The 16,802-nt window shown below is 43.3% G+C and overlaps 1 protein-coding gene across 2 annotated transcripts in view; it reads left to right on the top strand.

Moving 5' to 3' along the window:
• The first annotated feature begins 5,376 nt into the window (after window positions 1-5,376).
• LOC133229571 (KRAB domain-containing protein 5-like) overlaps window positions 5,377-16,802 on the top strand; it is a 55,329-nt gene continuing 43,903 nt past the window's right edge. Inside the window, exons 1-4 of one of the 2 annotated variants that reach the window (XM_061386100.1) lie at window positions 5,377-5,952; window positions 7,278-7,333; window positions 15,132-15,255; window positions 16,077-16,172. In XM_061386100.1, coding sequence (XP_061242084.1) covers window positions 7,322-7,333; window positions 15,132-15,255; window positions 16,077-16,172 — 232 coding nt within the window. In that variant the 5' untranslated portion in view covers window positions 5,377-5,952; window positions 7,278-7,321. The remainder of the gene's footprint in view (window positions 5,953-7,277; window positions 7,334-15,131; window positions 15,256-16,076; window positions 16,173-16,802) is intronic. The other variant, XR_009730567.1, reaches the window with a different exon arrangement.

Genomic DNA, 16,802 nt, shown 5'->3' with positions numbered 1-16,802 from the left:
ATAAGGTATGTCCCATGGGCTGACCAACGCCCCTAACATTAGAGGTGGAAGAGGGGTACCTCTGAATAAAGGAATTTATCTTTTACACAATCTTAGGACACTGGTTTGGTCTTTAGTTATCTGGGGAGATACGAATGTTACAAGAGAGAGATTATAGCTGGGCTTGAAATTTTCATTAAGGAAAAAATGTGATCTTATTTTTTTTCTTTGGTTATATTAACTAAAATACAGAAAACTATTAGCTGTTTCTTCAAAGACAACTACGTAAATATCCCATTCCATCTTTTGTCTTTTAAAGTAATGCTTCTCTAATTGTGGTGAAAGACAAGATCTTGTTTCTTTCTTTCAGATTAGCAACCTGTTATGGACCAAGACTTTTGGAAAATATTATTATACATATTTTGTTGTTATATATATTTATATTTTTATGACATAAATTTCTTGAAAGGTAAAAAAGACACATATAACACATGCTCTAATTTATGTCATTTCTAGATTAACAAGCATAGAATTATATTTTCATAAATATAATCAGAACAAACATAACAGGGAAAAGAAAATAATATTAAACACTTCACATTGTTCATTCAAGTGTGCATAAGAGTGACACAGAATTACTGTTATAACTTTTGTAGTTCCGGAATCATAACAAAGAAAGCATAAAGGAAATAGCAATTCTCCATACCATGTCTATAAAAAACACACTTTGAATGAACACTGTGTATAACGCATTTTTCAGTTTCTATGACTAGTGGGCTCTTTAAGTTGTTGAATAGAAAGTTACCTCTTCTGTGCTACCCAGCTGCCATCTACCTGTCACTCTTACCTCTGTCCACAGGCCCCAGAGTCTACACTCCTAATTCTACCCTGGTAATAACATCCAAACAGCACCAGCCTCTGCCACTTCCAGGAGAGTCTCACCTTGGCCCTTACCGCACAGGTTTTACCAGGGGTTCCTCTCAGGAGTGATTCCTGTTCCTGTTCAGTTGCTCTGTCGTGTCCAAATCTTAGCGACCCCATGAATCGCAGCACACCAGGCCTTCCTGTCCATCACCAACTCCCGGAGTTCACTCAAACTCACGTCCATCGAGTCAGTGATGCCATCCAGCCATCTCATCCTCTGTCGTCCCCTTCTCCTCCTGCCCCCAATCCCTCCCAGCATCAGGGTCTTTTCCAATGAGTCAACTCTTCACATGAGGTGGCCAAAGTACTGGAGTTTCAGCTTTAGCATCATTCCTTCCAAAGAACATCCAGGACCGATCTCCATCAGCTCCTATTTGTTGAATGTTCCTAGCCACTTTTGACTTTATGCTGCCTGGTTCAAACTGATGTATGCTCAAGTAAACGCTTAAAAAATTCTGTCTCAGCTTATCTTTTAACACAGACAAAATTGAGTAGTGCTTTTCTTTTGACCTGTCATTATCAGGTTCTATACCAGTTAAAGTTAATTAGAGAGCATTCCTTCTTTTCCTAGGCTCTGAATAAACTGAACAATCGTTATTAGTTCAAAAATTAGGTAAAACTAGGTGTTCTACTTCTTAGTAGAAGTTAGTAATTTAAATATTACTAGAAAATCTATGAGGCTGGTTCCTGGTGACGCTGTGGTGAAGAATCTGCCTGCCAACGCAGGAGACACAACAGACGCAGGTTCGACCCCTGGGTCAAGAAGATTCCCTGGAACAGGAAATGGCAACCCACTCCAGTATTCTTGCCTGGAAAATTCCATGGACAGATGAGCCAGATGGGCTATAGTCCATGGGGTCACAAAGAGCCAGACTTGACTGAGCAGACACACAAACACACACAGAAAACCCAGTTACCTCTACTGTGGTTATAAATATTTTATTATTTGGCAGCACTGGGTCTTAGTTCGTGGCACATGGGATCTTCTAGTTACAGCACGTGGGATCTAGCTCCCTAATCAGGGATTGAATCCGAGCCCCCTGCTTTAGGAGTGCTGAGTCTTACCTACTGGAACACCAGGGAAGTCCCTCTACTGTGGTTATAAAGTTGCACATAGCCTCAAAATTATTTTTTAAACTTAATCAATCAATTAATTTAGTTTTGGCTGCACTGGGTCTTCAGCTGCTTTGCCAGGCTTTCTCCAGTTGAGTTGAGCCAGGCCTACTCTTCCTTGTGGTGTTCAGGCTTCTCACTGAGGTGGCTCTTCTTGTTTCAGAGCACTGGCACTAGGACTGGTGGGCTTCAGTAGTTGCAGTGCATAGGTGTGTTGCTCCTCGGCATGTGGGATCTTCCTGGACCTGCAATCGAATCTGTGTCCCCTGCATTGGCAGGTGGATTCCAACCACTGGACCATCAGGGAAGTCCTCAAGATTATTTTAAACATAATGTCTATGGTTTAACCTTCCACATTTCTCATGTTTTTGTTTTGTTTTGTTCTCATTTATCAATATTGTGTTTCATTTATCTTTTAGAACCAAACTGAATTTTAAAAATCTGGCCCACTATTCATCCATTTCAGAATTTCAGAATCTACACTGACAGAAGAGATTTTCACATATTGAGGTATAGGGAAATTGAAACTGTGTACAAGCTCCTTCAGCCTTGTCTTTTGAACTAAAATGCTGACTCAAGAGTTAGTGATTGGGAAATGTGAAGATGTAGAAACAAAGAACAGCTGTTGGGCTATGGAACTGGTAACAGTTTAGACTATAATTCTGTGACACAGCAGAATCAGTGAACTCCGTTTCCTGAAAATATAGATAAAGGCCTGACACACATTCCTAAGTTGTTTTTACAGGAAGCAGATCCCTGCAGATGAAAACTACTAACCATAGATCCTAGACTGATTGAAACCAGAAGGTTGACTTGAAACTATACCTTGATGCCAACCAGCCCAAGAACTGTCCATGAGCTGATCATGCCCTGCTCCTTGAACACTAGAGAACTCTTCACTGCCTCCTCCAGGGTGAGTCAACAGTCTTGAGGGCATTAGCCCACGGTGGCCCCCTTTGCCTGGCAAAGCACTAAAAGTTATTATTTTCTACTTCATCCAAAACTCTCTCCACATTTCTCTTTGGCACCGGTGAACAGAGGCTGAGTTTTGGCAACAAAATCATTCTGGCTTATACATAACTTGGCCTGAACTTTATGTTACTGAAATAGCTTTATTTCCTGTTTTTCATACATTATCAGTTCAGTTCAGTCGCTCAGTCATTTCCGACTCTGCGACCCCATGGACTGCAACACACCAGGCCTCCCTGTCCATCACCAACTCCTGGAGTTTACTCAAACTTACGTCCACTGAGTTGGTGATGCCATCCAACCATCTCATCCTCTGTCAACCCCTTCTCCTCCTGCCTTCAATCTTTCCCAGCATCAGGGTCTTTTCAAATGAGTCAGTTCTTCACATCAGGTGGCCAAAGTATTGGAGTTTCAGCTTCAGCATCAGTCCTTCCAATGAATATTCAGGACTGATTTCCTTTAGGACGGACTGGTTGGATCTCCTTGCAGTCCAAGGGCCTCTTAAGAGTCTTCTCCAACACCACAGTTCAAAAGCATTAGTTCTTTGGCGCTCTGCTTTCTTTATAGTCTAACTCTCACATCCATACATGACTACTGGAAAAACCATAGCTTTGACTAGACGTACCTAGAAGACCCTTGAGAATCCCTTGGACTGCAAGGAGATCCAACCAGTCCATTCTAAAGGAGATCAGTCCTGGGTGTTCTTTGGAAGGAATGATGCTAAAGCTGAAACTCCAGTACTTTGGCCACCTCATGAGAAGAGTTGATTCATTGGAAAAGACTCTGGTGCTGGGAGGGATTGGGGGCAGGAGGAGAAGGGGATGACAGAGGATGAGATGGCTGGATGGCATCATTGACTCAATGGACATGAGTTTGAGTGAACTCCGGGAGTTGGTGATGGACAGGGAGGCCTGGTGTGCTGCAATTCATGGGGTCGCAAAGAGTCGGACACAACTGAGCGACTGAACTGAACTGAACCTTTGCTGGCAAAGTAATGTCTCTGCCTTTTAATATGCTGTCTAAGTTGGTCATAACTTTTCTTCCAAAGAGCAAGCATCTTTTAATTTCATGGCTGCAGTCACCATCTGCATTATACATGGCTGTAGTCACCATCATACATTATTCATCTCCTTTAACCATTAAAGAGAAAAAAATGCATGATCCGGAAGTAAAGACTGTTCACTTTGAAGGTGCAAATAAACAAACACCTCCCCTCCTATAAGCCCATGCCAGTACTCCTTTAGGGCTTCCCTGGTGGCTCAGCTGGTAAAGAATCTGCCTGCAATGTGGGAGACCTGGGTTCAATCCTGGAGTTGGGAAGGTCCCTGGAGAAAGGAAAGGCTATCCACTCCAGTATTCTGGCCTGGAGAATTCCATGTATTGTATGGTCCATGAGGTCACAAAGAGTCAGAGATGACCTAGCGACTTTCACTTTCAGTACTCCTTTAAAGATAAGATTCCTTCCCCAGAAACCAAGGCTATAGTAACTCCCTGTGTACGTGCTAATCTGTCTCTTGAAATTTTGAAGGAATGTTCTCATGTCATGTTTGATGTATGTATTTTGCTCTGACAAAATACAAAATATGCTGAAAGCCATGCTTCCTAGACCAGTTTCTCAGAACTACTGACAAGCTAAATCCTCCACTATGGTTCTTAGTACAGCTGAAGTAAAACCTTCTTCTATTGCTTATTGTAGGTTGTTTATGGATTTTTTGCATCCACAATAGTTGTCCACTCCAGTACTCTTGCCTGGAAAATCCCATGGATGGAGGAGCCTGGAAGGCTGCAGTCCATGAGGTCGATGAGGGTCGGATACCACTGAGCGACTTCACTTTCTCTTTTCACTTTCATGCATTGGAGAAGGAAATGGCAACCCACTCCAGTGTTCTTGCCTGGAGAATCCCAGGGACAGGGGAGCCTGGTGGGCTGCCGTCTATGGGGTCGCACAGAGTTGGACACGACTGAAGTGACTTAGCAGCAATTGTTCATTTTATATTTAACAAAATGTAATAAGTAATATTTTACAAGAAGGACATGAAAATTGCCCAAATATAAGGGAATACGCAAAGTAAAAAGAAAAAACTCACAACCGCACATCCTCGAAATTAACTACTGTTAAATATTTGTGTGACTTTCCGGAGATCTTACTACTAAATGTCTTTTTATCTATATTTAAGTACTTACAAAATGTTTGAAAACAGTATGACATATTTTAACAGTATTACTTATTATTAAGTTTAGTATTGGTAGTCCATCCCGGGACTCAGGGTTGTCCTTCTTGAACCTCCCCGGGCCCTTCTTGGACTTCCCCATCAAGAACTCATTTGCTCCCTTTCAGTCTCTGCCCAACCCGACCTCCAACCCGTTAGCCTGGGACTACATTTCCCAGAAACCTCCAGGGTGGGTCCAACCCCTACCGGGCGTCTCTGGGGCCCCGCCCAAGTCGTTTGGAAAAGCCTAGACTACCGGCTGCAGGGTTCGACGTTCCAGACGGAGAGCTGCGCTGGGGGGCTGCGCCGGGGACCTCTGGGAATGAAACTTGAGCCGAAACTCGAGCACCCCTGTTACCCCGACTGTGGGCTACGTTTCCCAGAAGCCTCCACGGGCCACAACCCTTTCTTATCCATCCACCTGTTGCTACCTCGACCGGTCGGTTCGCCCCGATCCTTGGAGGATGCTCAGGCGTGGCTGGGCGATCGGGATTGGGCTTCGTTGAAGCTTGGAACACGACGCGACTCGGGACGAAAAAGGTTGTGCCTGCCCAGGCCCTGCTTGGATTTTTACTCCCACGGACTACATTTCCCCGAGGGCCCTTCAGTATGTGTGGTTTCCGTACGAAGTTGGCTGGACCGTGTGAGTTGGAGGGAGTTCGAACGCAAAGGATTGAGGCATTTCGAGGTTGCTTCGCTCACTGCTTTGGGGCGGATTCCATCAGACTGGCGTGAGAGGACCCCAGAGAAGTAAACGGTGAGGGGCCCCGGGGCAGGTCTGGGGTTTGTCAGGAGTTTTAAATATGGGTCGCTGTCGGGCATGTCCAAGCAACGTGCCCGCGCTTGAAAAATAAAGCCTGACGGGGAGGGGGTGGCATCCAGGCTGCCTGTCCACACTTAGGGGTGGGAGGTGTCGGCCGAGCGCCAGCGCGGGTGGGTGTGGCTTCAGGCTGGCTCGGGGTCGAATGTCTGAAGGTCAGGAGTGTCGCAGCTGTGTGGCTGCCTGCCTGGGGAAAGAAAGCCCGTGAGATGCTCCCTGGAAGTGGTTTGTGCGCCAGACGTCCGGTGCTAGGCAGCCAGTATCTAGCGGGGTTGTGGTGGGTATCCTGTCGAAGTTGGACTCTGTGGCTCTGTGCGTGGTTGTGTGGGTAGGTGTGTGGGTGGATGCGCGCGCACCCCCAATATGGCCACGTCGCCGACTCTGCCTTTAGGGCTGGAGCTGGGAATGGCGCCCTTTTTGTACATTTTTGGCAGGTGTTGAATGGGGTCCGCGGGTGGGTGGGTCCTGGGCGCCTGCCTCAGCCCGGGATCGCGCTCCCATTGCACTCTTCGGCCCAAGAACTGACACAACTGCAGCCGCTCGCTCTCCAGCGCAGCGAATGGCGTTCTCCTGGGGCCGTTCATGGTGGTGTCGGGGGTTTCTAGGGTGCTTTCCAGGTGGTGCTAGTGATAAAGAGCCCACCTGCCAATGCAGGAGATATAAGAGACGCGGGTTCGGTCCCTGGGTCGGGAAGATCCCCTGTAGGAGGGCATGGCGGGCCACTCCGGTATTCTTGCCTGGAGAATCCCGTGAACAGAGGATCCTGGTGGGCTACAGCCCATGGAGTCGGAAAGAGTCAGACACGACTGAAGCGACTTAGCACGCTTGCACGGGGTTTCTAGAGCTTTGGCTTGGGACTCTTCCTACTTCCACTTATCTGTTTTTCACCTTGTGGCCGCCAAGGCCCAGTCAACGTGCCCCCAGCCTAGAGGACAGAAACGTGGGACTCCAGCAGGTGGATCCGGTTTCTTTGCATCACAGATCTGGGCTCAATTTGGGTCTGGAAGTACCCAAAGCCAGGCTCTTGTGAAAGAAGGAGGCCACAGTCTGGGAGTCTTTCCCAGGACTCCCATCTGGGCCCCTAAGGTTGTCTGCTCTTCTTTTTGATGATGAGAGAGGTAGCTGGCCTCTTTGGCTTTGGGCTCCCTCTCAGTGCCTGGGGTGGAGCAGGGATTTGTTCTGCCTTGGCCTCCCCCAGGCTCCAGGTAGGACCTGCAGTCTCATAGTTTCTTAACCATTTTCTATTTTTTTCCTTCTCTAAGAATCCAGAAGAGGAGAAGAAAAGGGTTGCTGTGCATCAAAAGTCATGGTGGAGGAGGTAAGTTGTTTGCTATTCTCTTCTTGGAAAGGGCGACTTGTTGGTTTTCAGGACACTATCATTTCAGGATTCTATGGGAAAATCCCCTGTAGAATGGAAAGGCTACCCACTGCAGTATTCTGGCCTGGAGAATTCCGTGGAGTCACAAAGAGTCGGACACAACTGAGCGGCTTTCGCTTTACTTCACTTCATCCAGGGGATTAACAGTAGTGATTTGGAGAAAGGGGAAGAGAGAAGGAAACCACCGATGGTTAAACCTGGGCTATCTGCTGTGCATGTATTCTCATCTGGAATTTCCATTTCCCTGGATTTTGTTCAGTGTTATAACAATCTTGGGGGCTTACCTGATGGCTCAGTGGTAAAGAATTCACCTACCAATGCAGGAAACATGGGTTCAATCCCTGGGTCTGGGATCCTCTGGAGAAGGAAATGCCAACCCACTCCAGTATTCTTGCCTGGGAAATCCCACGGACAGAGGAGCCTGGTGGGCTGCAGTCCATGGAGTCACGAAAGAGTCAGACAAGACTGAGTGACTAAACAGCAACAACATAACAGTCTTGAGAGAATGTGCTTGGTGATTTGGTAGGGAAGTGGAAGAACAGAATAAGTTACTTAAATCTTACTAATTTCTGTCTTGTGAAAGAAATTTTAGGGGTCCAGGTTCACTGTAGCCTGTTTGCTTCCAAATTTCTAACAGCATGGAATGCCTGCCAGCCCCTTTCAGATCTTGACATTTCTCCATCCCCACCCAAATATAAATAACCTAATTGTGATGATTAAAGTAATACAATAAGTGAAGTCACTTAGCTGTGTCCGACTCTTTGTGACCCCATGGACCTGCCAGGCTCCTCCATCCATGGGATTTTCCAGTCAAGAGTACTGGAGTGGGTTGCCATTTCCTTCTTCAAAAGTAATACAGGTTTCTTGCAAAAATTTCCAAAATTTGATTAAGTTATTAAAGTTTAATGCCCATGGTCCTACCATCTAGATGTAATCATTATTAATATTTTAAAATTATTTTATCTGCACATATGTGTGGGTGTGTAATTTTGTTTTCAGAATGGGATCAAATTACTAATAGAAGCAATTTAACTTATTGGGTGTTCACTTTGAGCCACTTGTAGCTTAAAGTTCTTGATATGTTATCTTGTTGGATCCACATAACAACCCTATCAGTCAGGTATGAATGTAAATTCTGTGATTTTTTTTTTCCCCCTCCACATTTTAACTTCTTTGAAACCAGGATGGGTTTTTCAGTTTCTGGCAAGTTATAGTTTAATTGATGACATTTATTTCTTTCCTGGTATTTAAAGTAATGGGGGCTTTACAAACAGTGGCATATCAGATTTGATGAAATTTGGTATTATTCTAAGTTGACAGATGAGAAAATAGATTCTGTTGAGTCAGTTGCTCCAGAATTACAGTTAATAAATGGTACAGTTGGAATTTCTAAATTGCCTACTGATTTCTCTTGCCCATTTGTCAGTTTATACATTAAGCATATTAAGCAAAGTTCTTTTCAGAACTACTCTGTCATTTATAGATTATTTTAGAAGTATTTTTTCACAGTTAATCTATTTTTTGTGTGTTTTCAAAAAGTGTTTTATGTCATGCCAGAAGCTCTTCTCTAATATAAAAATATAAAAGTCACTCATTTTTCTAAAGTGCTTTTTGTCTAAACAGTTTAATCTTTAAGGTATCTGATTTGAGATATAACTACAGAACATTGGCTGTAAAATTCTTGTGTGTGTATGTGCTCAGGCATGTCTGACTCTTTGGGAGTTTTTCCCCCTCAATGTGTCTAAGTTACAACTATTTTTTTTATGATTATTATTAATTTTGTCCAGTTGCTTTTCAGAACTACATATTTCTTTAGTATTGAAATATTTAAGCTAAATATTCTTTAGAAATATTCTTTTCTTTTCTAAAGAGTAAATAGCAAAAAAGAAAGGAAGAAGAAATACTCTTTTTTTTTTTCCCTTGGATAAATCTGTTTCTTCCTTTGTCTTTGACTTTTCTTCTGAATCCTGTGGAAACTTACTGAGTTTGTCTTCATATTTCCATTCTGGTCAGAACCTTCCTAAGGTCTGAGAAAGGGACCATATCTTCCCCCTCAGTTCTCAGCACATTTTGGTGAGGAAGGAACTCCAGCTTCCCTTTGCCCTTCAACCTTTGACTGTCCATTTCTCCCTCTATTTCCTCCTCTTAGAGTTCTTGTTGTCCTTTCTCTGTATTAACGATAATTGCAATGCATAAAAGGGTAGAGCCTACCTTCGTTTCTGCCATTTCTTAGCTCTCTGACCATGAACTTCCTCAAAACTTCTGTATAATGTAGTCTGCAGGCTTTGGGGAATATGCTGATAATGGAAATTCACCTGAATGTGCCATTACACTGGCAACCTGGAGGTCCCCTACTCTTACTTCCTGGTCTCCCCAACATCAGTGAGGTGGCAGAGCCCATTGAATCTGTCTCTTTTCCTGGTCCTTGCTCTCACGCCCTGCGACCCCACCCCACTGTCTGTGTGCCAGGTAAAACTTTTGTGGGAACGGGTAGTGCATTTACCTAATTGAACTCCCTGAAAGTGTTAGTCGCTCAGTTGTTCCGACTTTTGTTGACCTCATGGACTGTAGCCCGCCACGCTCTGACCTGTCTGACTACAGCTCTGACCATAGCATTCTTCAGGCAAGAAAAAATACTGGAGTGGATAGCCATTCCCTTCTCTAGGGGATTTTCCCCACCCAGGGATTAAATCCACGTCTTCTGTATTGCAGGCAGATTCTTTACCACTGAGCCACCAGGGGAACTTCGATTGGACTCCCTGCTGCTGCTGCTGCTAAGTCGCTTCAGTCGTGTCCGACTCTGTGCGACCCCATAGACGGCAGCCCACTAGACTTCCCCACCCCTGGGATTCTCCAGGCAAGAACACTGGAGTGGGTTGCCATTTCCTTCTCCAATGCATGAAAGTGAAAAGTGAAAGTGAAGTCGCTCAGTGGTATCCGACTCTTAGCGACCCCATGGACTGCAGCCTACCAGGCTCCTCTGTCCATGGATTTTCCAGGCAAGAGTACTGGAGTGGGGTGCATTGGACTCCCTAATTCTAGTTTATTCCTCCAAAATAAAATAGTTCAACTGTATCACTTCCTTTATTCAGTGAATCCCTTTTACTTTCAGGATAAAACCCCAGCTCTTTCACACTATTGTTTATTTATTATAGTAAATATCTATATTTAGTCCTGGCAAAGATGACCATCATCCTTGGCCTTTCTTTTCTGGCCCCTTTGGATTTCTCCACCATCATGGCTGTCTACTTCTTTCCCAGAATCCCTCACCAGTTATCACCATTAACTTATCTGTTCCTCAGACACACAGGATGCAATTTATCTCCCTCTCTACCTCCAACTTAGCACATTCACTGTTCTTGGAATGCTGCTCAGTCTGTTTTCATTTGTTGGAGTTCTGTTCTTTTTCTGGGTCCCAGTTAATCTTTTACATGTTCTGTGAAATTTTCCACATACCCCTCAACTTAAATAAGTCACTGTTAGTTCATTTCAAAGGAATTCTGTTTACAGAACTGCTTCTTTCCTCCCTTACCTTTCTACTTTGATTTCCCCTCATAGTGTTGTGCTCTGCAGTGATAAACAGAGCAAACCAAGTGTTTTCTGCTTCCCTAGGTGCAGAGTCCAGCTCAGGTTCTTGTAAAGGATCAGGAAATCCCTGGCTGCATGTGCAAGGGTCAGAAGTGGAAGGGCATCATCTGGAGGGCTGGAGAAATCTAAATTTAAAGCCCAGCGGTGCCACTGCTTACTGCAAACTTGAGTACATTACTAACTTCACTAACCTAAAGATTCACGGGCTTTTCCTGAAGATTAATACATATAAGACACCAGGACTAAACGTGCTGAATGCACAGCAACTGTGCTTCAGATGCAGTGAGCACTGCCTGTCAGCAGTAGGGCTGGGGGTAGGAATGAAAAGCAAGAAAGCCATGGATGATCTTGGCTGGGGACCAGGATGTACAGACCGTGGGGATTCGGAAAATTATGGTTTCATGTAAAGCTGTCATTGGAAAAGACCCTGATTGAAGGCAAAAGGAGAATGGGATGGCAGAAGATGAGATGGTTGGATAGCAGTACTTACTCAATGGACGTGAATTTGAGCAAACTCCAGGAGACAGTGAAAGACAAGGGAGCCTGCTGCAGTCCATAGGGTCACAGAGAGTTGGACATGGTGACTGAACAACCAGAACAACAACAAAAGCCATGGAAGCCTGCATCCAGGTAGTTGAGCTTGGCTGAGGCTGAGGCATATTGGTTGTCTGGCCCAGTATTGGTGATTCTGGACAGGGTCTTTGTGGAAAGAGGTTCTAGATTGAGTTCTCAGGGCCCTAGTTCTGGGATATGGGCACAAAGCCAAGGAAGTACTTGAGTCTTAGGCATGGAGGAGGCTGGAGACCTCTGTTGTGGAATCCGTCCAGGGCTGGGCCTGCCTAAGTGTCCTGTGCTCTGGGCCTGAGGATGTCCTCATGTCTCTAAGATGCTCCTCACCTGAGGAGCTTAGCATCTTCCTGATAGATGAAGGGTCTACCCGGGGCAGATCAGAGTAGGCTCTTCTGGGTTCAGATGAGCTCCTCATGGTGGAAAAGTTATTTCTTCTGAACACATTATGTACAGTTGGAACACACTATGTACAGTTGGATTCCCTGGAATTCAGGGAAAGCCAAGGTTTGTTACTGTCCCTCAGATGGAGAAAGAGAAAGGGACTCTGTGTCTGTGTGTGAACACACTGGGTTGCCAAAAGCAGGAAGATAGGAACAGGGAAGGAGAGAGGAAACTTCATTTGTGGACTCTGAGGTCAGTCTGGTGACTCAGGGCTGTTCTTGCCTCTTCCTCCTTTGCCTTCTTAACTTGTATTTCTCTTGGGTGAACCCAGGATATAAATGATCTGGTTTATAACCCTAAAAGCCATTGCTTATGTGAATTGATGTTTCTTCTCTCTCTTACATCAAGAGCACTTTTTTATTTTAGAAGATTTGAACTGTGGATTTCTTTTTCCAGGAACTGCTTGCTTCTCTGAGCCTCTCCGAAGAACTTGTTCCCCAGTTCTTCCAATTCCAATGAGTGATGCTCCTGTCCCCTAAGTGTCTCTCTCTTCTCCAACAAACGTTTAACTGTTTATTCAGAAACCATTTAGCATTCCATAAGTGTATATCCTTCCACCAGGAGTACTGATGGAATGGGAAAACCAACCCTTGCTGAAATGTCCCTCTCTTGTTAGAGCTGTGCTTTGATGAAGTGGAGGTGAGTGGTTAAGTGCGACTCCGTGTTGCAGACTTGGGTTTTCCAATTACAGTGGATGCATTTCCAGTCACTCATTCATCTCTGACTCTTTGTGACCCCATGGACTGTAGCCCACCAGGCTTCTCTTCCGTGGGAGTTTCCCCACAAGAATACTGGAGTGTGTTGCCATTTCTTCTTCCAGGGGTTTCCAATTAGACAAGAAGGTAATTGATACTGATTTTTTGGATTCTTAGTATTTGCTCATATTTTTGGCTCTGAGATTTTTTTGGGGACTGAGGATATCATATGATAGACATATGATAGATTCTGTGTATGCAGTTATGTGATAGTCCACACGGAACCTGTGGGTCCATTTTGAACTTGTGTGGTGTTTGCTCATCGTGGGTCTCATCTTGTGAGTCTGGATCTTACTCCATTAGTTCTGGGAGTTCTGGAACAAAGAGAGTATAGTTGGGGACAGTTTACTGTAACAGGAACAATTCAACCAGATGTATAAATTATTAAGAAGTAATGACCCTTGCAACTGCAACAGAATTTTAGAGAACTGTCTAAGCTAGTGCTGCAAAATACAGCACTGAATACATAAGACAGGGGGTTGTACACCCAGTAAAAATGATGTGCATTTGTGGACATGGAGAACAACTAGGATTAAATATTCTGGTATATTTATGAGCCTGAGTTTTTAAGAAATTATTAAATCACATAAGCAATATTCAAATCCTATATTCAGAGAGAGAGGTTTTTAAAGATACCTTTGAATGATTCAGACTTTTAAACAAATTTCTTAAATGGGTAAATTCAAGGAGATGGTCACAGTGTTGTGTGCTGAACGCAGCATGTGTTATGTACTTGCATGTACAGTTTTATTTAATTGGGAAACACCGATTATCTAGACTTTGTTTATTCCCAGACCTGGTTGGGAATAATGGATAATGCCAGAGAGGTTTTATCTGTAGTTGCAGGCATGTTTAAGAATGATTTGAACGACACAGGTACTATAACCAATATTTTATAATAATTGTAAATGGAAAATAATTTTAAAAATTGTGAATCAGCATTTATATACCTGAAACATACAGTATTATACATCAACTATATCTCAGTTTTTTTAACAAATGGTGTGTACACCAAGAATGTGTACTGTGATTACCCTTGTTTCCACACTGAACTGTCCATGTTTTTTTTCTTTTTTTTCTAATTGAAGTATAGTCAATTTACAATGTTGTTAGTTTCAAGTGTACAGCAAAGTTATTCAGTTATACATATACGTATCTTTTCAGATTCTTTTCCTTAAAAGTTATTACAAAATGTTGTGTATAGTTCCCTGTGCTATCCTTATTGGTTATATGTTATATATAGTAGTAGTATGTATGTGTGTTAATAGCTTAGTCGTGTCCAGCTCTTTGCGACCCCATGGACTGTAGCTCACCAGGATCCTCTGTCCATGGAATTCTCCAGGCAAGAATACTGGAGTGGGCTGCCATTCCCTTCTCCAGGAGATCTTCCCAACCCAGGGATCAAACCTAGGTCTCCCTCATTGCAGGCAGATTCTTTACCACCTGAGCCACCAGGGAAGCCCTATATAGTTAATCCCAAACTTCTAATTTATCCCTCCTCCCACCTTTCCCCTTTGGTAAGTATAAGTTTATTTTCTATGTCTGTGGGTCTATTTCTGTTTTGTATACAAGTTCATTTGTATAATTATTTTTTTTTTTTAGATTCCACATATAAGCAATAACATTTTCTTTGTTGTTCTCTGTCTGGCTTACTTCACTTAGTATGATAATCTCTGGGTCCATCCATGTTGGGTGAATGTCCAAAACATGCACATGGCATTGTTTCATTCCTTTTTATGGCTGAGTGATATCCCATTGTATAAATACACCACATCTCCTTTATCCATTCATCTGTTGATGGACATTTAGGTTGCTTCTCTGTCTTAGCTATTGTCAGTAGTGCTGCAGTGAATATTGTGGTATATGTATCTTGTTGAATTATGGTTTTCTCCAAACATATACTCAGGAGTAGGATTGCAGGATCATATGGTAGCTCTGTTTTTAGTTTTTTAAGGAACCTCCAAACTGTTTTCCATAGTGGCTGTACCAATTTACATTCCTACCAATAGTGTAGGAAGGTTCCTTTTTCTCCACACACTCTGTAGCATTTATTATTCATAGACTTTTTAATGATGGCCATTCTGACTGGTGTGAGGTGATATCTTACTGTAGTTTTGATTTGCATTTCTCTAATAATTAATGATGTTGAAGCATCTTTTCATGTGCTTTTTGCGCATCTGTATGTCTTCTTTGAAGAAATGTGTGTTTAGGTCTTTTGCCCATTTTTTGATTAAGCTGTTTGGTTTTGATATGGAGCTGTTGACTTAGCATTTTGTAAGGTCCAGCGTGTCCTTTTTTTCCAAACAGCTATTGAATTGCTCTCTTAATTTTCTTGTAAAGATTTTGGCCCATTAATTTCTGTGTATTTTTATCTGTGGTTTCAGGATTTCAGGTTCAAAGATGTGGTCATTTACTTCTCTCAGAAAGAGTGGGAATGCTTGCACTCTGCTCAGAAGGATTTGTACCAAGATGTGATGCTGGAGAATTATAACAACCTGATCTCACTGGGTAAGTTGATTTGTCCTACAAAATTCAGAATTGGTCTTAAATTTTTATATTTATTATAATAATTTCTTGTGAAGTGAAGAAGTAAAAGTCACTCAGTTGTGTTCGACTCTTTGCGACCCCGTGGACTATATATCCATGGAATTCTCCAGGCCAGAATACTGGAGTGGGTAGCCTTTCCCTTCTCAGGGGATCTTCCCAACCCAGGAATCGAACCCAGGTCTCCCACATTGCAGGCAGATTCTTTACCAGCTGAGCCACAAGGGAATCCCAATTTCTTGTGAGTCCTTCCTAAGTGCTTAGCTGAATTAACAATTCTTCCTAAGTGCTTACCAAAGAATGCTTTGTCCCTTGTGAAGTTAGAAATTGGCTGCTCCTATATACATTATCATGTGTAAAACAGATTACTAGTGGAAAGCTGCTATATAGCACAGGGACCTCAGCCTGGTGCTCTGTGACAACCTAGTGGGGTGGTATGGGGAGAGCAGGGAGGCTGAAGAGAGAGGGGATATATGTATATAATTATGACTGATTCTTGTTGTTGTACAGCAAAAAACAACACAACATTGTAAAGCAATTATCATCCAATTAAAAAATACATTAATAAAATAATGCATGCAGCCTAGGAAGAACAAACTTAAAAAATAAATATTCAGGACCTGAAATAAAAAGAAAAAGAAATCAGCTGCTCCATTGAACTTTATCTTCATCCCTCTTTCCTCATACCCTTAATTTTCTTACTCCTCTTTCGTGATAATCGTGGACTGATTTTAATTCTGGGACACCCACAACATAACTTGATCCTTTTTTTCTTTCTTGAGCAGAATTCGCCAATTTTAAGCCAGACGTGATCTCTTTATTGGAGCAGAGGAAGGAGCCCTGGATGGTTAAGGGCAAGGAGACAGAAGAATGGTGCCCAGGTGAGTAATAGAGACTCACATGGGAAACGCCATGGCAGATGTCACTCTCCTGACCTGCGAGAAGGCAGGCAGCACATCTGAGATGTTGTTAGGAAAGCTCCCCAAGAAGCCTGAGATCTGGACAAGAGAGTAATGTGTAATGTGAGACTGGTGTTTCACATGTCTTCCAATTTCTTGCTACTGTTCCTCATATTCCCTCTGATTTCAGGAAGGAAATGCCATTCTGCTTTCCTCCGTTCCTCCTTTCCATGAGACAACCATTTTCACCATACTTGGGGTCCAGTTTTGTCCTGATTTTTTTTTAATAACTTTTATTTATTTTTATTCTTGACTGTGCTGGGTCTTCACTGATGCATGGGCTTTCTCTAGTTATGGCAAGCTGGGCTTCAGCTAAGGCTACCCTCTACTTGTGGTGTGTGGGCTTCTCATTGCAGTGGCTTCTCTTGCAGAAGTTGTGGCACACGGGTTCAGTCACTCCTTGGCATGTGGGATCTTCCCAGACCAGTAGGTGGATTCCTTACCACTGAGCCTCCAGGGAAGCCTTGGGAGAAATTATACCAGTAGATAAACTGATGAACAAATCAGATCAGTCACTCAGTTGTGTCCAACTCTTTGCGACCCCATGAATCA

The sequence above is a fragment of the Bos javanicus genome, chromosome 18, assembly GCF_032452875.1.
Source record: "Bos javanicus breed banteng chromosome 18, ARS-OSU_banteng_1.0, whole genome shotgun sequence".
Lineage (NCBI taxonomy): Eukaryota > Metazoa > Chordata > Mammalia > Artiodactyla > Bovidae > Bos > Bos javanicus.
This window is presented reverse-complemented; position numbering and strand designations above follow the sequence as displayed.